The sequence below is a fragment of the Labrus mixtus genome, chromosome 15, assembly GCF_963584025.1.
Source record: "Labrus mixtus chromosome 15, fLabMix1.1, whole genome shotgun sequence".
Classification (NCBI taxonomy): Eukaryota; Metazoa; Chordata; class Actinopteri; order Labriformes; family Labridae; genus Labrus; species Labrus mixtus.
This window is the reverse complement of record NC_083626.1, coordinates 4746477-4770435: the sequence shown is the minus strand read 5'-3', so window position 1 is coordinate 4770435 and position 23959 is coordinate 4746477. Positions and strand designations below refer to the sequence as shown.

General features: G+C 39.9%; 1 protein-coding gene across 1 annotated transcript in view; it reads left to right on the top strand.

Annotated features, from left to right (window-relative positions):
• The window catches only part of sema3bl (sema domain, immunoglobulin domain (Ig), short basic domain, secreted, (semaphorin) 3bl), a 75615-nt gene that overhangs the window by 28802 nt on the left and 22854 nt on the right, over positions 1 to 23959 (top strand). Inside the window, exons 3-5 of the mRNA XM_061056590.1 lie at positions 1253 to 1315; positions 11518 to 11637; positions 23031 to 23121. Of these exons, the coding sequence (XP_060912573.1) occupies positions 1253 to 1315; positions 11518 to 11637; positions 23031 to 23121 (274 nt within the window). The remainder of the gene's footprint in view (positions 1 to 1252; positions 1316 to 11517; positions 11638 to 23030; positions 23122 to 23959) is intronic.

Here is a 23959-nt window from a genome sequence, read left to right as displayed (position 1 = left end):
CTCTACGGGATTCCCTGAGCAAAGCTTTTCTGCTTGTGTTAAGCCAAATGTGCAATTTTATTTCAAAGCCAAAAAACCCAGAACATGGACACTGAAGGACACTCAGCGATGAGTCTCAGGAGTCTATTTGAGCACAAATTGACCAGTAAGTAAGAAGAGTGTTGCCCAGAAAATAGTCAAACTGAACTGGACGTGCACAGCAGTTATTCTAGGAGCATATGGTCAATCACATTTTTGAAAAGTTATATATTTGTGCAGTCAATCGATCTCTAATGGTGGTCTGAGTGAGAATTTTGATGTGGTATGGAAGAAGTTTGGAGCAACAGTCGCAGACAGAAGTAGCAAAACCATGGAGCCTGTTTTTCTGGCCTTTGGGGTGCTCATGGTGTGTTTGTTCTCTTAACCCTAACCCTAAATTAAGTTCATCCAAGTTCTGAAAAATAAATAAGTTGGATCACTTGCTGAAAGTGGCTTTTGCTGATTGCTGTGGTTTAATTAGTAAATAGCTGTCTCCTCCTGAGATATAGAGCCTCATCCAACCACCACTGGGTTGGAAAGAATTTGTTTCATGGGTTGTAAGCTTTTGAAAAATCTCATTTAAACCAATGTCCGGGGACTCGAGGGAAGCCAAAGAGCTTTTTCATGATGAAAATGTATAACCCGGGAAGTGGTTCCAAATAAAAATGGTGAAATTTAAGTCAATGGGTTTCACTGGATAATGTTTCTGCTCTGCTGTTGATGTGTTTCTTTAGATGTATTTTTCAATGCTCTAAGCACCACAACTGAAATTCCTTTAACCATCATTGTTTTCTTGCGGAGGCATCGAGAGTTGTTATTTCAAAATGTGTTTAAACTATTGGCTTGGCTAGAAACCACCAAAGGTAAATAAGAAAATATATTTGTTTCTTATTGTGGTTGAACTGAATCTTTTGTATAATTTGAATGAGTGGAATGATAAATGTGACTGTCATGGCTCAATCAAGGCCTCAGCTCTGTAAGCCAAATGTTGACTCCTAAAGTCATTGGCTTGTGATTCAGTAGCTATTGTTTCATCGTATGGAGAGGATCTGATTTGCTCAATTTGGCATAATAAAGATACATTTGCAAGTAAAATACTGCCTGTGTAGATTGAACAAAGCAATTACATCTTGCAATATGGCAAAATAATGTGGTTGTTTGCATTTCCTCCAAGTTATGAGGTCATTAATCATCACAATCTTTTTCTTGTTTTCTTGTTTCGCCTCCTTCGTAGATCTACTGGCCCCCGTTACCTGGCAACAGAGAGGACTGCATTCAAACGGGTAAAGATCCCCAGGTAAGATATTAACAGTTTAATATTCCTGTTAACAAATTTCCACTCAAATTTTTTTAATTCCAATCAGGTTAATCATCTCACCTTTAATAAGAAAGTCGGAATACATGCAAACATCTCAGACCCATTGTAGCCTCAAAGTATATATTCAAATGTTTATTTGCTTTGCTTTCATGCCCCTTGCTTGTTATATGAAGTTCTTTGCAAAGTGTCTCCAGTATGTCCATGCCTTGCTGCTGTAGCCATTCTGATCTGTTTCTTGTTTTCACTTTGTAACCAGCTCTAGCGCCAATTTCCTATCTGTTGCTGATTTCTGAATTTTCCTATTCCTGTTTCCATGAACATGAACTGGTATAATACACCAGTGTCAAAACTGAACCCATTGGACTCTGCCATGATAAAGAGCTGCTTGACAGCCCCTGTACAGAAAAAGCATTCAAGGGCCTTCATTGAAGAGCACAGAAACAGCTTTCAGCGTGGCACTTGTCCTGCAAAACCCTGGTTAGAGAAGTTTATGTAAATGAACTTTGGCCTGACTTATATCACGCTACCACATCTGTCTTTGTGGTTGTTGAATATCTTAAGATTTTAGCCAATTTAACTGAGATAAAATGTGTAATCCCAGAACTACAAGCACACCTTTTTTTTAAGCAGTTCCTAAATGGCACATGTTTTGATGGGGAGTGTATGTGCCTCTAGCCATGTAACAAGCTAAGCTAAAAAACCGCTGATGCTTTTTTTTTGCTTACTTTTCAGTTTCTTATCCTACAGCAAAGTGTGCTCAAAGCTCCCCCTAAAGATTTAGTAAACTGTATAATGTACATGATGCTACTGATGTCTATGACAAGCAGTCAAAATTGTCAAATTATGAGGACATCCTTAACAGACAGACAAACAGAAAAGTGCAACTATGTGCAGAGAAAGAGACCGCTTTCTGAAAAACACAGTAGTTCTGGTCATAAGGAGTACTTAAAATCCAGAGGCAGGAGAATATTTAATTAAGGAAAAATAGACTGAGGTAGGGAGGACAGGGTTGGAAGGAGGAAAAGGGAGGGAATACCAGGAAAGGAGAAAAACAGTGAAGGGTAGACAGTGTTCATCTTATTTTGACCCTGTTTACAAGTAAAGAAACGAGGGAAAGAAATGCCAAAGCAAGCAATAATTTCATAATAAAGTTTACGTTTCAAAACCTGCATACACTAATGAAACAGCGCCCAAAAGGACGTGTCAGCACCTTTAGCTGTTTACCTCCTCATAAGCTGACTCAGCTTTTCTTTGTAGCCTGAAGGAGGATAAAAAAAGAAACACTTCCCCGCTGATGAAAGAGGAGGAAAAGAGAGGAAGAGGAAGATTATAAGAGCATCAAGAACAGGAGCGACACGACCTGTCAAAGTAAAGCCACTGTCTGCAGGATAGAGGATGTAGCCAAGCTTGTGGCAACAATGCAAATCTGCTGGACGCTTCACAACTTTAAAAGCAGAATCTGCATGCAAAGCCCCTTTGGCTACTCCTCATTGCTTGTAAAACAGTCTGTGTTGAATGCACTTTAAACAAAATCCAGTTGCGGAACACATCAGTTATCGCCTTACAACTATTTTCTTTGTTAACATATTTGCATTCAAATACAGTTGCTCAACTCCAATTCCTTTCCTGCGCCTCAAGTTGTAGTGGGAACATAAACAGTGACAGGAGCACAAGAGAAGCTGTCATGAACCCTGACATCCTCTGTCTGTTGTTATGAAGACATCCACTTAAACCCAGAAATAATGACTGCTGCCCCGAGATGTTAGGTTGTCATTGAACGACAGCTGATTGGTTTCAAGATAAAGACCCAATCTACCCGGTGGACGGTGAAGTTTTCAACATTTGTGGTCCTGAGATAAACTACTGACTTTGGTCCCTTAGGTTTTTCCTCCTGCGCAATCATGAGATTGACTTCAGTGGTTTAGGACAAAACATTTCTCAACAACCTTTGAATGGGTTCTCATGAAATATAACCCAAACATTCACATCCCATTTATAATGTGTTACAATAACTTTTGTGTACCCTGACGTGACAAATCCAAAATCCTCAGCTTTACAACCACTACTGTGCTTAGTGCCAATTAACAAATGTTAGCATGCTAACAAGCCGCTCCAAATACATTCTCAAAGAGCAACTCGCTAGACTCTAGATTCCCAATTTGTTTTAAGTTAGAAAAACAAAAGCTAACATGGGAGTATGGATGGAAAATAGAAGATGGGAAAGGGGAAGGAAGCAGGCAAGCAAAAAAGAAGTGCGAAAGAAAATAAGGAATCAATTAAGAAAAGGAGGAAGAGATGTTGTCTTTTTTTCTTTGATGTACCAAGGCATTGTTAATTGGGGTCCCAGTTGTAGGAGAAGCTCTCTGTGGCTTCAGCGGTGCTCAGAATACATAAACTGGAACTAATTACTGGTTCACACAAGCACACACAAAGAAGACACTGTTGTAAAAGATGTACAAGTCGACTACTGTGATTACTTTATTTTATTTTTTTTAAAAGACACGTAGCCTCATCCATCTGGATTGGGTTAGAGAATGTGTGTGTGTGTGTGTTTGAAGTGGCAGGTGTGCCTTGGGTGTCTTATATCACTTTTATTAGGTGTTTCCTCTGCATGCTGCTTACATGGCTCACACAACACTTGGTGTGTGTGTGCATGTGTGTGTGTGCTACCGTACTGTCTTTACAGTAGAGGAGACCTGTGACACAGCATTATTAGACAGGTCTTAAAACAATATGTTTCTCTACCTTAGCTGGGTCAAAGGAGTCATAAAAACCATGTGTGCGAGATAGTGTGAGTGACAAATTGAGGTGTTTGTCTGCTTATGTTCAGCCACACAGACAACTTCTGCATTCCTGCACGTCTCTTTATGTTTCTGAGGGTTTTTTTTGGGTGTCAGTTTAGATGGATTACTGCATTTACAAAGCAAGACGCACACACACACACACACACACACACACACACACACACAATCAAACACAAAGCATGACAATCCCACATGCAGACACGTTCCATCTCACATGTTTGCCTTCTAAGTCTGGTAAACACAACTGAGTTTGACAAAAAGTGGTAGAGGTTGAGAGGTGAAAGGCCATCCCGGAGGTTTTTGGACTTTTGAGTTTGTGTTTGTGTTTGAGTGTGTGTGTTGGATGGTGGGGAAAAAATACATATACAATTGGAAAAAAAAGTTTTTCAGGGTGAGCTGTAAGTAGGAACGCAAAGAGCCAAATTTTAACTCAGACTTTATCCAAAGTTTCTCCTACCAGCACCCTAGAATTTTTTAGACAGAAAGTCCGAGTGAGCTGCAGGATATAATCAGGAGAATTGACCTCGAGCGAGTGGGATCAGCTGGTGATGTTTAATTCCTGCAATCGGTGCACGACCACTGATACTGCACAGAGATTGCAGCACGGCCGTTGTGATCTCTGTGCACGAAATAAAACTTCCACAGGGATATTCTCCTGCTGTGAGGTGAACCTGTAAACAACCAGATCTGGAGGATTTCTGCGACAGTCCTCCTGAAATTCTCTTAAAAATGTATGTGTTCAGTAAATTCTCAAGCTGCATTACCGTCAACAATGTGTACCCAACTTGACATTTAAGGGAATGTTTGTCATGTTTTACGTGGGTGTTCAATCAGTGTCGATGGTAAATGTTGCTGATTAAAGTAATACATTCTTCAATGAATGCTAAATTGAAATAGAAAGCTGATATTTGCAAAGGAAATCATGCAGTAGTGTCTGCATGTACCAATATTTATAACATGCAACTGCAGCATCTTGCCAGCTTCTTTGCATTCTTCTGCAATAAACTATGGTTTAAAGAGATTATGCATGATATCTGAGCAAGCCAAAACACTGTGCAAAGTATCCTTCTGCAATTACGTCTTCAACACTTTTTTATTTTGCATTTGTATCTGTAAATGAGCTTCTCTAGAATGCTTTTAAAGGCAGAGACAGAAGCTGATATAGCCTTGTGTCCTAATAGTCTACAAACTCTGTAAAATGACTGTGCAAGTGGAAGAACAAAATATTTTGCAGCTGCTCCGTGCTATGCCCCAGAGGCATGGAGAAAAGCAACAGTGCAGGTGTGTTAAACACAAAGTAACTCTTTTGGTTGAAGGTAAAAAGTAGTTGAATTTATCTTTTAAGTGTGATACATCATGAAGATGGCTACAGGTTTGTTTATCTGTTAAATGAAAGCTTCTGTCTCCAAAGCCTTCTCCTAACAAGTGTCTTCCACTTTAAACATGTTTTTTACTGATAGCTCTTCCTCCCAGAGTCCCAACCTCATGGCCTTCACCATCATTAATAACCGCTCAGACAAATAAATAACAGGCTGAGGGGAGGCACTCAGTGACTTCAGCCAAGCATGTAGTGTCTTGCTCTTGCTGTTAACACATTCTTCTTCTTCATTTATCTTCTACCAACGTCTGGATTGATTATTTAATTACCAATTACTTCAACTCTAATAGGCAAAACTTGTAACATATTCTGCATATGTCGAGCACAAAATCCCTTTCCAAGTGTAGAACAGCTTTCAGAAATGATGAGGTAGGAATTTCAAGTGTGCTGATTATTCTGGTTTGAGAAAATGAGTTGCATATTCTGTATGCAGGTTTTATCCGTCTGATTGATTTGTGTGATGAGTTCTGCGCTTTGTTCCGATGTGTCAAGCTCGGTAATATCAGTAAGCCTCCCTGATGGTTTGGCTGGAACAGTAAAGCTGTCATAAGTTCCTCGTTGTTTGAATCTAGTCTTCAAACAACGAAGATTTTCTCTCTGAGTATAAGAAACTCTGGGAAAAAATTGGGAAGATTAGTGTTTCAGTGCACTGTTGTTCTTCTGGCCAATAAAGGCTTAAGTTCAACTTGTCTTCATTATAAACCTTCTTTAGTGTTTGGTAAAAGCATTTGAGGGATCAATGCAAGAAATGTGTGTGCATATCAATCGATCTCTAAAGATCAAAGAAAGATCTCAGAAATATATCTGCAAATTTATCTACATTTCTTTCTCCCTAATATCGGTATCAGCCACAAAAACCCCATATCAGTCGGGCCGTAGTTGAATATAAGGAAAAAGTCTTCATACTCTCTTCTTGTTTCTTTTAACTAAGCAGGTTGTGTTGCCAAGTCTTAATAGAGTAGTTCTGTTTGCTTAAACCTTTGCACAAGCAAAGAAGAAGAATAATGAAAGTTTAATCTGGTCACAGTTAGAAGTCTGTCCTGTGATCGACTGGAGACCAGTCCCGACTGTACCTCGCTTCTCGCCCAATGACAGCTGGGATCGGCTCCAGCCCCCCCTCCGTGACTCCAGCCCTCCTGTGACCCCGAACGGGACAAGTAGTATAGATAATGGACAGATGGATGGATTAGAAGTCTGAGCATTGCATCTCTCCTTCATTTACAAACATCACAGTATAGCAGAACAAATTCACAACATCCACCGTCTATTTAAAGATGGATATCAAACCAAGTCAAACATGTTCTTTGCTGTTTAATTCTCCTCATTGCCTTAAGCATTAGTCCAACATGTTCTTGATCAAAGCCTTTAAGCTTTGGAGACTCTTTAGTCGGAAAGTATTCTCTACTGTTTACACTACAGTAATAGTGCATGTGGGATCCAGATTTGAACACAACAGAAGCTCCTCTTTATGGCTCTTTGTATTTAACAGTAACGAGAAAAAGATGCTGCAGAGACAAAGTTGGGTCTGTTTCTTCCCGTCCTTTTTGCCTTTTTTTTTTTTTTTTTTTTTTTTTTTTTTGCCAAAATGACGGTAAACCTCAGTTGCAGCCCTGAGCCTGCCAGGAAGCCAAGTAGGTGGCTGTGGTTTTCTATCATAAAAGGATTATTTGATTTGCTACATCGGGGACTAGTTAATAGATATTTGGAAAAATCATCTCATGCACGCTGGCGAGAGCTTCTTTTCAGAACTGAATGTTTTCGCCGCTGACTGGAAATCAATCAAGAAAACTAGCTTCCTTTGAGGATCAAACGGCTACTGAGACCAAAGACTCGGAGAAGCCGGTGCATCGCAGCAGTCCGTCTTTGAACTGCTTCTTGATGTTTGTGTGTGTCTGCGATTGTGTTTGTGTATGAGGTCCTGTTCGCTGGACTTCTGTACTGGTGCATATTTATGTGTATGTGTTGGTCCTCATTTCCTGTTAGCATTACTGAATCTGACTTCTTTCCATTGAACATTGGCTGTTTATACTGGAAACTACTCTCCATGTCCAAACTAGCCGCTCCCTGCCCGGGTCATTCGTCACAGAACATGTTTGGCAGCTGGATCCCTCTTTGCTGTTAGCTCTGAGTTAGCTCTACATGGATGTTAAAAAAGGGAATTTAAATCAAACAATATTTTCAAAGCAGTAGCACATTGCTTGCCCAGACTTCCTCCATGCCTTTCATACACTAGAACACTTTAATACGTCTGACACCCTCTCACATCTGAAGACAATGTGTCAGCAACTCAAAGGGTTTGGTTACAGACCAAGATTTAGCAAAGACTGGGGATCTTGCAGAGTTACTAACTACCAGACTACAACTGGATTCCTTTTGAGCTTATTTCCCATCATGCACCTGGTAGAAATTTACATCTACCACATGAAAGCAGAAAACCGAAAAGGAGGAGAAACTGGTGGAGTTATTTAGAGACCAATGATGGCCTCTTTGACATGTCTCCCCCTTTGTACCAAGATAGAGTGGAGAAGGAAGAAATGTTGAAAGAAATTGCTGTGAACCCCGAAATGGAGAGAATAATGATTGAGTCCATAGTTAGAACCAGGTTTGTCATCAGATTCTAGAGGACTGAAGCTAGCTAGCTACAGCATATCTAACCAGGGTTTTGAGGGCTGCAGCAGTTTCTGTCCTCTAACTTTGTACAAAGAGGAGGACATGTCAAAGAGGCATTCTTGCTCCCTCTACAACTCCACCAGTTTCTCCTCCTTTTCCACAGTCCAGAAGAACCACATGTTCCTTGCCTCCTGACCATGTTTACTTCTTTGCAGCTTCTTGTTTGGTGCTGGTGGGACCGCTCCTGTATGGCTGACCATAGTCACGTCATTGAACAACACAAATTGCAAAAGACAACACTACAGATCTGCAACAATATAAAATGTGTTTGATTTGATCAAAACGCCAAGACGAGGAAAAGACTGCCTCAAACGGCTTGGATGAAATTTTATGATCGATGTCCATCCTGCAAAGTCATACCTAAGGTATAAAGAAAACATTTACAAGCAGCAGCAGCACTGTTAGCCAAAACTTAATATCATCCTCTGGGTCGCTCAACCAATGAAATGATTTTTTCAACATTAAGCTAATGCCAATGTCACAAACACTTGGCATACAGGGAAGAACCGATCCTCCAAATTTAAACCAAAATATACACCAAAAAATACACCAGTACACTCAGCCATTCATCGATGATACATTTAGCTCAAACCACTTTATATCCCAGAAAACAACTTCCTTGTTCTTGACCGGACCGTATGTTTTTGTAGCAAATTCAAACATGAATAAATCATTGTCAAATTATGACGCTGTGGTATACTTACTGTTAACAAATAAAACTGATTAAAATGATTTGTAGTCTGTGGTATTGTCATCACCTCTATTTCATAACCACATTTTCCAGTAAAGCCTATTCCTTCTGACATTTGCCTTCCCTCCCCATCCCTGGAGTCACCTTCTCTGGTCCTTCATCCAAAGTTTTTCTCTTTAAATGTATTAAAAAGTAGTCTGATGATTTTCTATCCAAGTCCAATGTTGCAAAAACTTTAATTTAATTCACTGGACTGGGTGTCTTCCTTTACCTCTTGTGGGGGAAGTGACTTGTATGTTATTGTTTAAAACCTTAACTTTGAATTGAACTAATAATTATTATATCATAACATGTATCTTCATATGGGAATACCTTTCTTTTCTGTAGTATGCTTCAATATCACCACGCTTCATGGGGAACCAGTCTTGATATTTCAGAATGTAAAGACTCTGAGACTCTCCCAGAGGTTTTGGCAATGTTCTTGTATGTATATGTTAATAATACACACAAAAAAGTTTGACACATGACTTTTAAAACCCCAAAGACACAGAACAGAGGTTTCTGTGGGCAGCCTCAAAGTTTGAAATGTGTGAATGGGCACTTTGTTGCAGCTGGGGAAAGAGTATTCGTGGTTTATCATCAACCCCTTGATAATAAAAGGTTAATTAATGAACATTGAGATCTTTTGTTTCCAAAAAATAGCCTTGACCCTGGCTTATTTATGCAGGGAATACATTTCTCAATTTCCAATCCTGGCTAGATGTTGAGACTACTCCCTGAGCTCTCCCTGTGAGACGAAACCAGATTTAGTAAGCAAACCACTCCATGTTCTGTTTGACACCACTCCCTTTATTGACACTTAATCTCCAAAAGACCACACAGATATGTTCAACTCCAGATCCTCGGGTGGGAGAGCAGAGACATATTTCTTATTTTCAACATGTCATTCCACACTTTGCTCTCCTTGGCCACACGGATGTGTAAGACGACTCCCCGAGTAGTAGAATGGAAACACAGGAGAGACAGATTTCTATTTGTTAAAAAGCTGACTTGGTATCTTTTCCTCATATATCTTTCTGAAGAAAAAGTGTTAAGTGCAGCCTTTAAAGTTGTCCCTTCAGTAGACCATTTCAGCCAATTAGAGATATATTTAACCTTCAGTTTTAGCATGGATGGATGGATAATTCGGGGGAAATACTGTCACATTATTCGTATGATTTCCCCTTTTCTGTAACAGAAATGTTCTGCGTTGTTGTTACCTCGGTGCCCTATTATTTGTGGGCTTAATATAAACTTTTTTTTATATAAATGAGTTTCTGTTGAATTAATTACTGGCCTAGATGTGTTTGGGTAGAGCAGAATGTGATGATGTAAACTATGTCTCGCTCTGCAGTGACATGGTTTACATCAGATCTGCAGCGCCGCTGAGCACTCGAGGAAATGATCAACAAAGTATAAGTGAGTGAGAGTGAAACTTTAAAGAGGATGCAGGCCATACACAGACATGTCAGATTTGCTTAGTAACACACTACACATGCAATATAAAAACTAAAAGGAGACCTAAACACGTGCACATTAATGCATCGTAATCAGAGAGTACTTAAACAGAAACATTCATAAACACACTTCAATCACATTCAGTTCATTTTAAACTCACATCAAGCGTCCACATCTCTGAAGCAGCCCCCGGACACTCATTGTGCAGATATGACTTTGACCTTTTCTAACTTGAGGGAGTGACACCTGGCCGATCCCTTCCTTCTTCACTGACACCCTCTGTGTCAGCTGCTGTTGCAGACAGGAAGAAGGAAGTATTCGTGCCCTTTGTTTCCTCTGGTTCTCATTTGAGTACAGAAACTTCTTGATACTCGTTTCCTTAGTCACCATTTCCTTTTGTTCTTGCTCCGATGTGTGTCTGACCTTTTCACATTGTCTACTTCAGTTTTTTTCCCCCAATCTTTGTCTCAAGTTTTTTCTGATCAGTTTATAGAATAATAAAGTTTTAGTGCTGTTAAAAAGTCAGACTGAACTTTTTTTTAAAGTTAAATTTATTCCCAGTATCTCCATTTCCCCTTACATTTTATATGAATACGATCCCTAACATTTAAGCTCTCTGGCATTTTCTTATGTTTTACACATCTTGACAAAGTTCTCTTGACCTGGTGGTGATGAAACTTGTTTTACAACATCTTGGCCTCTCCGGCCGAAGTCCGTAAATAAGAGATATGAGTCCTGAGTTATCAAATTTCATCGTATAAAACTCTTTTCTGGCCCTTATCACAAACATGTGGGATCAATAAGCATTGTTAAGAAATCGTTTTGGTTTCTCCTCAATACCCTGGAAATCAACTTGTCTACATTTGGATGACACTGTTGCACTGTGAGATTTGATTTATTCAAGGGCCCTTCACTCCCTGGTGTGAGTCTGTCTGTATGTGGTGTGTGTATATGTGTGTGTAACGTTCTTGCTGGATCTGGGTAGAATTCCCTTTTTTAAGTGAAATGGAAAGTTGTACATGGTTCATTATCTACAGGGTCAAACAGGAAAAGTTCACCCTGCCGTTATGCAACACAAGCCACAACTCATCTCACTTTTTGTAAAATACGAGGTTTGAATCTGTGTATCTGTGTTTTACAGACGGAGTGTGCCAACTTTGTTCGACTCCTGCAGCCCTACAACCGCACCCACCTCCTGGCCTGTGGGACCGGTGCATTCCAGCCCATGTGTGCCTTCATCTATGTGGGACACAGAGGAGAGGTAAGCCCTGGTTCAGTAAGAGAGGGTGTATTTTTTTGTGTGTGGGTTATAGGATGGTTTGTGGAGGGGAACTGTGGGGGCCTAAAGCATATCATCTGAGGGGAAACGTCTCAGCACATCACTCACACACAAAAAAACACACATATACCCACAGGCAGACAAACACATAACTCATTTATGTTTGTAACCACATGCCATAAATAACAGTTAGTTGGTTTTTACAGAAAGCTCTGTGATATACAGCTGTCACAGTTGTGTAAGGCCCACATTTTTCTAAATGCCTACTGAACTTCTGCTGCACTCCGTTTTTAATTTCCTAAAGGAAATGTTTGGAATCAATCAATGATATTGAATTTTAATGAGCTGTGAAGCAATTACAAAGGCTGCTCAGTTTTAAGTGCTTTGGAGTGGACTTTTCCGACTACAGGGGTTGGAAATGACAAAAACCTTTCCACAGTGATATTTTTTCTATTAAGAATTTGTAAGAAAAAAGGGGGCGCAGATGGCCTGGCGGTTAGTTTGCGCCCACTTTGGAAGGCTGTGGTCCTCCAGGCAGGCGGCCCCTGGTTCTGTTCTGGCCTATTGCTCCTTTCCCGCATGTCATTACCTTTGCAAATAAAATGCTAATACGCTATCAAACACATACATGGTATAGAGCAACAATGACACTCATTTGTAGTCATGCATCTAATAAGAAAAAGTCAAAAAATCATTCTCATTTTATCTTTGGTTTGGCCTCCTCTGAAGAGCTTGTTTCTTATTTTGTCTTAATCCTTTGATGTTGGGTATTTAGAGTGTACTGTTACTAAGTTATATTTGCATTTCTTAATGAGCAGACTTCAGGGTCTGTAAGAGGATTGGTAAAAGCCAGGAGACTCGACAACAAAGCAAACATACAGACAAGAAAAAACAAACTATTATCTAAAAAAGTAAATCCAACAATGGATAAGTATAAAAAAAGATGAAAAAAGAAAGAAAGAAATTGTCACCCATTACTTGGGTATAATGACATGTCTATAAGAAAGTCACTTTGTCCATATAAATATAAAGTGTGATACATTTGAGATGATAAGGAATCAATGGCTGTCCCCTTAGGAGTCCTGTGGAGGAAACCAGACTAATGAAACAAATATGGTTGATGCCAAGATTTTTTCTTGTTGTATAACCTAGCTCAGACTGGCCTTTCTCTGTGCTCACATCCCCGGGGTTTGGAGGTTAAGCCTCAGCAGGCAGCTCTGCCGTGAGTCTTTCTGTAGGGCTACTCAGCCGCAGCGTCGGGCTCATATGCATCTTTTCAAACACACTGGCTGACTCTCTGCACAGACACTCAGCGTGGTGAGACCCTCTGCAGAGCCTCACACTTGGAGCCATTTGAAAGACACAAATCAATGAATGGAGCTATTAAGGCAAGCTGTAGCTGGCTGTTTCACGGCAGTCCTCCAAATGGCAGCCCAGTGTGCTGCCATGCCGGGCCCAGCAGGAGGGGGTCACACTGGGCATGAGGGAGAGGAAAGCTGGATGTTGGTAAAAAAGTCAAGAAAGGGGAAATGAGACAGCGGGATGGGAGAGTGCCAACCCTTTCAGGGAAAGAGTGTGTGGTTGGTGAAGAGTGTGTGTATGTAAAATGCAGAAGTACATAGCTACAGTAAAATTTTCTTGTGGGTTTAGGGGCCTGTCACTGTGTGTGTTCTCTTGGTGCCATTTTCCGACTCACCCTCAATCTGTCATCCTCAGTGTGGTTTTTGGACTCCGGTGTTTTATGGCACATCATAAAAAAACAGTGCATGTCTTCCTCTGCTCATGCTGAATAACTTTGAGCCCTGTAAGTAAGTTGTATCCTTGAATGGTGGCACTGGGCAACAACTTTTTAGAAAGTAGGTCCCTTGTTTGAGCTCTGCTGGGAACACAGGAGTTGCTGTCCAAGAAAAATTTGCTAAAGCAATTTAGCTAATCAATGGCTGGCAACCAATCAAGCCTTATATGATTTTGTGTTGTAACACATTAAATGCAGAGTTACTTGAATGCCAACCAGTGCAGCTCCAGAAATGTCATGCATGTACATTTATGCACAGTAAGTAATGGAATTTTGGTCATTGGCCATTTCAGGGTGTGAGTTTTACACCCCTGTGCCTTCAATATGAATTCTTCGGAGGGGTAATGGGGTGACAAAGTGATCCCTTCTCTGTGCCGCCTTTGGAGGTAGTAACAGAATCGTTTCAGGGGTGAGACAGGATCAGTGGAACCAGCAGGAGAGCACATTGCTGTGTGTGTGTGTGCATGTCTGACTGTGTGTATTTGGAGTTCCCGCTGCACTAGATTCCCTAGCAATGTGAATTCACAGACCGGGATGCCATGATTACACCATTGCAGAATCAATATGAATGTCTTCTCTTGCTGACTGCAGTGCTGTGGGAGTCAAAGATGCCAATACCAAAATGAAAACAAAAAAGTTTGATTTAAAGGAACTTTAAGAGAAAATTAAGCAAAACAATAAAGACAAATAATAAATAATTTACAAATTATTACACACATGGATTAAATAATACATTTTTTAAAAATAAATCTGGCAACCAAGAAGTAAATTGTAACTAAATGTATCCAAAAAATTATACTTAAAATGTTAGCACCTTCATAAACTTCAACAAACATTGCTGCATTTGTTTTAATTACCCAAGGTTATGTGTGTATGTGCTAAAACTGTGTGCATGCCCAGGTGTGCATGAAATCACTCCCAGGCTGAACAGCCACATGTGTGATTAAAGCACTTTAGCTTTCCTGACCGATGTTAGGATACTATAGATATCCTTCTGCATGTGTGTGTCTGTATTTAAGTGTGTGTGTGTGTGTGTGTGTGTGTGTGTGTGTGTGTGTGTGTGTGTGTGTGTGTGTGTGTCCCACCATCACTCAGACTACAACCTGCGTCTTTTCAGCTCCTTACCGTCCGTCTGGATGAAAGACGCCACAGGGAGCCTGTCCATTTATTTAACCAATCATTAACTGGTGGAGAACAAACACTCGTCTGTTTGTCTGACCTCTCCAGAGCACTGAGGCCGCGATCCCTTGGACGGGACTCTGGGTGGGATGACCTTTGACCTTGTGGGTGTTTCATCTCAGTTTGAGGCAGACATACACAAACTTTTTCTGTCTCTCTTATTCCACCTTTCTCTCGCTTGGTCACAATCTTGTTTTGACATATTTTCCATTCATTTTATGCCTGACTTTATACAAGAAATGCAAAGTAGGATTATCACGATACCAGATTACAAGTTACCAATATTTGTAGATGTCTTATTTTCGATTCCAAAAGAAGCTGCCAGAATAATGCACAACAATTGCACAAATACGTTGGCAATGATTTCGGCAATTCAGACAGTGCTCTCTCTTTCGCTCATGGCAGCTTGTGGTTAAAATGAGTGAAGATATGAAGTATTTGAAAGCTTCAGTACTTTTGGATACTAGATCCTATATCATTATTGGGGAGGGGAAAAAATCTGATACCGATATATCGGCTGATATCTTTCTTTGCTGTTGGATACTATCAATCATTAAAATAATGGAGATTGGATCGTTTTAAAAGATAAAGTATCGGAAAGTAAAACATCAGAGGTTTGTGAATTAGACTCATTTATACGTCCGCTGTGTTGAAGTGAAGAATAGGCTCCCTCAAACTTTATTAATATTTGATAAACTATGATTGTCCATGAGTCCAACAATATTTCATGATTTTGTCCAAAGACAGAAACAAACAAAACCATTCAGATTTATATTATAGTACAGCAATCCATTCAAACTCCACAGTTCAAGACAGCCAAAAGTCTCTTGAAGTGGTTGTGAAATAAAATTCTATTTCATTGAACCTAAATTGCGTCATACTCAGTGCAATATGTCGCCGTTTCTTCACTGAGTGTGTCGCCTTTTTTCATTAACTGTGTCAGAAGCGCTTTTTTTGGGGGGGGGGTTAAACTATCTTTAGATTAATTCTCTGCACATGTTCCTGATTCAAAAGCTAATAATTGTGACTTTGTTTTTCTGCCTCACTCCCGCTCTCACCCACACACACACACACACACACACACACACACACACACACACACACACACACACACACACACACACACACAAACTGAGACCCCATGGTGAGTGACACGGCTGCTCGAAGAGTGTCATAGATGTGAAAATAAACCACCATATTTCAGTGATGACACACAGAGGGCACGATCCCACACACACACACAGAGACACGAATACACACACACACACACACACACACACACCATTAAACAAAACCAATAACACAAACGTGTACACATAAATAAGAGGAGAAACAGACAGTAACACACACAAACACGATGAAAGACATGCACTTTCAAATGTAAATATATGGAAGCAAGTGTGTATTAAGACAAACATACACACACAAACACACAGCCACAGGCATTACAGAAAGGAAGTTAAGAGCCAAAGGACAAAAGACCCAGGACCCAGGGCTTCATAGCCTGAGTAGACCGCTCAGTCTGAGCTGAAATGAGACTGTTTGGTTCAGTTCAGTTCAGTTCAGTTCAGTTCAGTGGTCAGTAAAGGCTTTCCAGTTCATGACACCAGCAGCTCCTGCTCTTACCCTATTGTTACTATGTGCTGCTCCTCATTTTGAGCAAACTCAACAGCTGCCCTAGAACTAGTGAACATAACCAAAGTTATGAAACAACCTATTATTTGAAAGATGAAAGATGAAAAATTAAAGAAACTTCAAGGCCCCTTTGATTCTTTCTTCTAGCCTTTAAGCTAAGCTGAAACCAGTTACTTACATTTTTAAAGTGTAGCCTACTTTTGTGCAACTTGAAAGTTTAACCGTGTCTGACAACACATACTAACGAACTGCCTATTACATACTCAAAAACTATACTGCATAATTCATACTAACCCAGCTGTTAGTATGCCGTAAGCAACATACTAAACTGCAGGTCACATGATGTACTTCCAGTCAAGCTACATTGGATAAGCTAGCATCAAGCTAACAAGACCATCAAACGATATACATCTGTTCATTACTAATACAGCTACACAGTCATTTAAGTATTATTCAAACAACATTTAAAGCATATTAAAGTTCAGTTACTTTTATTCGTATGCTGCTAGTATGCTAGCTGGTGAGCTCTGCCATTGAATAGTCTATGAGGAATGTATCGTGCATTCATTGTTTTCCCGTGTCATTCTTTCAGTTCTTCTTTCAAGTTCTGGCTGATCTAGTGTACTTCCAGGCATTTCTAGCAATCAAAAATATTGCATACTATGATTCCAGATCATATTACATACTCAATTGGACAATAATATATGGATAATATGAAAGTTTGCTGTTTGGGTCATGACCTATGTCTTTTGTTTGACTTGGCGTGAAATAAATTCTGGGATATGTTGGGCCTTTGTGGGTAGCATTTGTTGGCCGCATTTAAAAGAGCCTCTGATATCGTAAAGCATTTGACACACCACTGTGACGCAGTCTTTCCCTTCCTTTTGAAGGATGCAGAGCCTAAATTGAGATTGCTACAAAGGAGGAATTTGCCCTATCCTGTAATCCTTTTCAAAGTAAAAGCATACTTTCACTTCACAGCTTCTCTGTTCTTGCTGAATCCCTCACTTCCTCTCACCATGATGGCAGAATTCCATCATGGGACACTTTTCAATCCATTTGGGAAAAATGCTTTTCAGCAGGGTCAATAGTGCAGCATTAATGTGGACTAAAAGATTGAAACCATAATAAAAAATAATTGCTTATAAATCACCCAGTTATTTTCCCATGTATGTTGTCTTTGGATCGAAGCCCTTCAAACTGGAGATGAATGGAGCCTTCTATTTTATTGCTTCTGACTTTTTTTAATGTAATTTTTGCTCATTTCCAGCCCATTTAGTATTTTATATCTGTAATCATAACCATAACTCCTCATCAGCTCGTGTCCTGTCTCACCCTTTTTCTCTATACTCTACACAAAAAGAAAAGAAAAAAACAAGATTAAATGAGAGGGAACTTCCAATCCTTTAATTGAAGTGACACTTGAGTGTTGACAGATGGAGCCCAGTCATTGATTTTACTGAACAGGGAGGACTGGCCCAGTCCACTGGTATTCCAAAGAAGTGTGTTTGTTTGCCAAGATGACTTTAAAGATCCTCGAAGCAGATTCAAACTATAATATTTCACACTAGAACATTATTTAAACCAGATAATGAGATAAAGACTGGCTACACACAAGACGATTTTTGAATCATAACCGATTTTAAGAACGTGGGAGACCACAAACATAGGGACGATTTCAACTGATTTTAGCATTCTAATCCTTTGAACTCGCACAGTAGACGATCCGGCCTGACTGCAAGACCACACACCTATCCTTTGAGGTAACGGATACACAGTGGTGATTCCACAGAGAGGAGATCAATCAAGACTCCAGAAGAGAAACTAATATGGAGAACGATTGGCGTCATCTGATACATGAGACATAAAGGCACCCATGTTGTCATAATTCCACAAGCGTCTTTTAAATATTCCACTTGGCTTGTGTCACAGTTGTGCGTCTATGTTTGCAAGCTGTAAAAGTATGCAACATCCGATTGGTGATGCCTTCCAGTCTATTGGCTCTCATTGGTAATTGCGGGTACTCCAGAGGTAGCCCGATCTGGAATTGTGTATATAAAAGATGGTTGATGGACACCACACACTTAAATATTATTTGGACAAATAATCAGTTGCAAAAAGACCCGACAACACCTTGGCCTTGGGGGGTGGTGGGGTTGGGGGTTCAACTGTGAAAACTAAAGCAATAATGGCCCTTTGAGGATTAAAGAAAAAACCTGCAACCCTTGACAGATGTTTCAAATTGTCAAATTTAAAAAGAGAAGCCTTTGTTCATTATTGCAGAACTTTCTGCACTGTGGGACCTGGATGTCTCCCTTTTTCAACCTGATTTACTGCATCTCCTGCATGCACAATGTCTCTTATCATAGCAAGTGCAATCTGTTATATAAAGTGAGTTCTTCAATGGCTTGGCATTATTCTTACATTTTGTGGTTTTCTTCGGCATTTAGATGAAGTAAAAGAAACTCTTGCTAATTTGCAGCCATTGCATTGTCAATGAATGTAAAAAAAACCCAAAAAATACCAAGTCCCCTGTGTCCAGAAAATACAAAAAAGATCAAGTCCTTTAATACTCAAAACATACAACAATCTGTTCCAACAATATTGAAACAGCATGAGGTGGCTGTTGGACAATGGCTTTTATCCTGTATGACTTAATATTGTTTAAAATGGTAAGTCCAGAAAGAAAACCCAAGGATCTCTTTGGTTCAAAGGAACTTTTACTATAACATGCATTACTGCTGGTATTTGGTTTTTTTTTGTCTAGAACTTTTGGTAAGGACTGTTCCTTTAAAAATACACTGTATGTTTGCTGAGAAGTTGCCACTGTTTCGAAATATGACAAAAATAGCTTATTGGTAAATCATTCATTAGAGTCAAGTTTGTTTGGCAGGTATGTGAACACAAATATGGAATTTGTAGTCACTTGTCTCAATGGTTTTGTAGTTGGGGTCCTGATGTGTTTGGCTTGGCACTGCTGAGAACAAAGTGGCCTGAATATCTCCCTCTGTCTCTGTATCCAAAGCACTTGTGTGTATTTGTCTTGGCAGAGTGACTCTGACAGTCTAATCAGCTGCACCGGCAGCCACACCATTCCTCTGGATCATAATGAGATAACACAGACACACACATGCGCACACACAAACAAACCACAAACCTAAAACTGCACTGTCTCATTTGCACACACACACACACTCACACTTAACCACATACACTTACACACACTGATGGGAAACACAGAAATGCAGTGATGTTTAACTTCAGTATCAAGAGAGCAAAGAGGTGCTGAAAGACAAAACATGACGAATGAGTGAACAAAAAGTGGCGAGAAGAACCTCAGAGAGAGAGAAAGAATAGAAGCAGCGGGGGTGATGCAAGAAAGGAGGGCAAAGGTTCAGTAGGCTACAAAGTGAACTAACACCACATGTGTAAAGGAATATACATACGCTTCAAGAATTACATTTTTTGTTCAGTATCTTTTAGATACAGAGGTGGCAAATGTATGCACTTTATTTTTAAGTTCTGTTAATTACAAGTACCTGTGTGAAAAAAGTCTTGTGATGTGAAAGTACTGATTCAACTTTTTTTAAAGTACAGACTCTGAAATGTAATTACAGTATAGAGGTAAAACAAATACATCAGAAGAGGGGAGAGAGGCGAGAGGGAATCTTCTGGATTGAGATTGTCAATGACATCAGAGCAGATTAAGAGATGCTACACAGTGTTTGCTTTTTGACCTATTACATGCTGCTAGACGTTCAACCTGTTGGTCATGAACATCACATACACACTAGAAGCCTCCACTCCAAAGTAGAAGTGTCCCTCTGATGTCTTTTAAGAGGTTTCATCATGTTAAAAATGACTGTGGTAAACATGAACTATTATTGGCCAGCCGGTTAATCGGTCGGGCTCTAAAAAGAACAGATATATTTAAATTCTACTACAGTATTGTAAGAAAGCAAAAGTACTTCCCACATCTGGATTCAGAGAAAAACGTGTTTGTCTGAAAGCCTTCACATTCTGAAAACCTAATTTGCGAAAGTAACACTCTTCTTCAAATGGTGGATTTCCAATTGTTGCCCAAAGACTTACACATGGTACAACTTAAAAATGTATTAATAAATGATCCTTATGTGCATTGACTCCAGTGAAAATGACTAAACTAATCACACTGTTCTGCAGCACTAAAGGAATGTAGAAGGGGAGAAGATTCGGAGTACATCTTGAATATTTCTCATTGCCTCAAGTTTGATTATTTGTGAGAGTTTGTACAGGAAGTGTGCGTGCTGCTGGGCTGAACATGTTCACTTTGACACCTGTAGAACTCATTCACACGACTTCATGAACATTCAAAATGCAACATATGGATCAAATATGAAATGAACCGTCTCTCCTTATTTCCTGAGGCCGGTTAGATATGCCAGTGTATATTTAATCTTTGCTGTGTTTCTGACAGTAGCAATTTGCTCTGTCCATGTTTCTCAGCACGTATTAGGGTTATTGTACGAGCTAGAATGTGTTGGTGCACGTACAAACCGTCATGTGCGTGGGTGTGTGCATTGTCCAATGTGCTTCTTTCAGTATTTTTATCCTGCTGACTTCAATGTCATCATCTCCCCTGTGATCTGAGTTCAGTGGAAGACTCACCCTCCCTGTAACAATACTCCATTGTCTATGAGAGGAACAGAGAGTCACAGAAATGGGTCACTGTAAGGGCACTTAAATCACTCATACGCAATCAAACACGAGGTCTTCCTGGAGGTCCTGTCGCCCCTTTATTCCCCTTTTATCCTGGAATAATGTTTGGCCTCAGATTGATCACACCCAGGCTGCTCTGGCAGAGACAGACGGGTACTCTGATGTGGCTTGATTTGAAAAAAAAAGGCTAAAACAAAATTCCATTTTGATTGCAGTGACCCTGTTTTGACCTGAAAATGAAATGCACAATCAAAGGATGTGGCCAATGGTTGTCTGGTGAAATGGACTAACCGTTAAATGACAAAGGAATTAAAAAGTATTTTGTCATTTTAAATACCTCCTTTCTTCCTCAATGCTTCACTCAAAAAAAGAAGAAGAAAAAAGAATTTGACTGAAGTCTGATGTCAACTCTAGAGGCACAAGTAAAACTGAAAGTTTTATCAATTCTTTTTCTGCATACGTCTCTTTAAACAAACATAAAAATATAGATCATGTATTTTGGATTCTTCTGATTGTCTTCTGTGAGGGACTCAAGGAGTCTGGGGGGCTGCGTGCCGAGCTGCCAAAAGCTTGTCTTCTCTCTGGCATGTTTTTGGGTAGAGTTCCTTCATTGATTTGTCAAGGTTTTTATCAGGAGCCGTATTAACATGCCGTATGTCTCCTCCCCTGTCCTGAACATAAAACGTACAATGAAACTGTTAAAAAAAACTGAGAAAGATAGTTTTTCTTATTACAAGATCAGTTTGTGTCGTGTACGTTCCTTGTGCTTTGTAGGCTGCAAGCTGAGCTGCTTCCTTAACTTCTTTAAATCCTCATTTGGTGAAGTGATATAGTTTACTTGCACCAAGAAACTTTTCGGCAATAAATGTGCAACTGTCCAGCCAGCAGCCGGTGCTTTAGTTAGTGCTATGAAAAGAAGTCTCACAGATATACTATGAGTCTAATAGGTTCAGGTTGGGGTTGTTGCAGTTCAGGGCATTTCTGAACTGAAAAAAAGGAAGACACATTTGAAGCTTTGAAAAAACAGCCAAATCTGATTAAGCTGATAAAATTGTGATGACAGTACATCATCTATTCAGCAGAAACACATACCATACACCAGCTGCTTCTATGACCAAGTCAAAAAGGTTCCTGAATGTGGTTTATTGACTTGGTAAATGGTAAATGGACTTGAACTTGTATAGCGCTTTTCAAGTCTTCTGTCTACTCAAAGCACTTTTACACCACATGTCACACCTACACATTCACACGCTGATGGCAGAGGCTGCTGTGTAAGTGACCATCAGAAGTAACTCATCCCCTTCATACACATTCATACGTTGCAAAGCAAAGCAATGGGAGCTATTCGGGGTTAAGTGTCTTGCCCAAGGACACATCGGACATGTTGCTTGCTCAGTAACTTTAGGGTCCGTTTTGAATTAGATTAAGGATTTGAAAACTGATTTTCATATCTGCTGTCAAATATTTGTCTTTTAATAAAGTTTGGAATCTAAGTGTATTTTGTATTTGATAACTAAATGTCTTTTGTTATCCTGCTGATTATACTCAATATACAGCTGATCTCTCAGGCTTGATCGTGCGCTGGGAACTAAATGGAAAATTTGTCTGAAGTCTGGCAAACTGCATTGATCCAGCATTTCCTCGTTTTCAGACAGTTCTCAGACAGATGCAGAGTTCAGTAGAAGGACAAATAAATATGAAACACAGGCTGAGACTGGAACCAGTTCCTGTCCCCCTTTTTGTATGTGAACAATGGGACAGAAAAGAAGAAGAATGGCTTTTATTTCTTGAAATCAAACCTGTTATTAAAGGTCTGGGTTGGTTCACTCTGTGCCCATACTTGGAAACATTTTCTTGAACAAAGTAATTAATCTCAGGTGCTCCAGGGAGCTTACTGTGTTTCCAAAGCAGACAGTAAAAAGGGTTTTCCACATGGAAGGATTGATGAACATAATGTTGTCTGGCTTAAAGTCTGTAGTCTGAAGCATGTTGAGCATTGAGGACATTACACGTTGAGTTGATACATGTTGTCTTACAAACTGTGTTCATGCTTTTTGTCTTTTCACAGCACGTGTTCACAATGGACCCTACCAACGTGGAGAACGGACGAGGGAAGGTTCCACATGACCCCAGCCTACCCTTTGCAAGCACCTTCAGTGGTATGTCCCATGTTGTGTTGACTGTATTTCTCAAAAATAGTTTATTGGAAACAGAGATGAAGCGCTGGTATTAATATTGTTACAGTGGATGCTAAATGATCACCACGTCGATGGTTCACTTCTGGCTGGAGATCTTTGCTGCACGTCATACCTCTCTCTGCCCTCTTTTTCCTGTATTACTCCTCTCTGCAAACTGTCACACTAAAGGCAGAAATCCCTCAACAATCACTACAAACAGAGAGGTTATAAGATCCAAAGAGGTTGGTGTTGTATCTCTTTGCACAACCTCTTTGACAAATAGAACTGCTTTGACAAAGCTGTCACATTAGCACTTGTCTTTGATGTCGCTTAGTATCCTTTATCTGCCACGTCCAACTATATAAAATGACAAAGTCAGAGAGTGTGTTTGTTGCCCCTTTCACCTCTCTACATAGATCTCTGCCATATTATTATTGTATGTATCCCAAATTGATAATAAGAGTAGCCAATGGGGAAACTTTTTTTGGCACACAGAGACACACACACACGCCTGCACACACAGACTTTTGCTGACTGGCTTATAAAGTTCTGGGTGTTTTCCTTTGAATGTCATAAGTTATTTAGTTTGTGATATAATGCTGAACTGTAGCAGTGACAGATTATCCTGTAAGCCACTGAGGGTGAAAGTGTGTGTATGTGTGTGTGTTTGTCTGTCTATCCCACCTTGCTCATTCTGCAGCTGGGTGTTTTCAGCATCCACATTTTTCCCATAAGGCATCCAATTTGGCAGGAAAATGTTCAGTCCTCAGTATTTTGGACTTCAGCAGGAAACATAGTGAACAACACATACAGAGCTGCA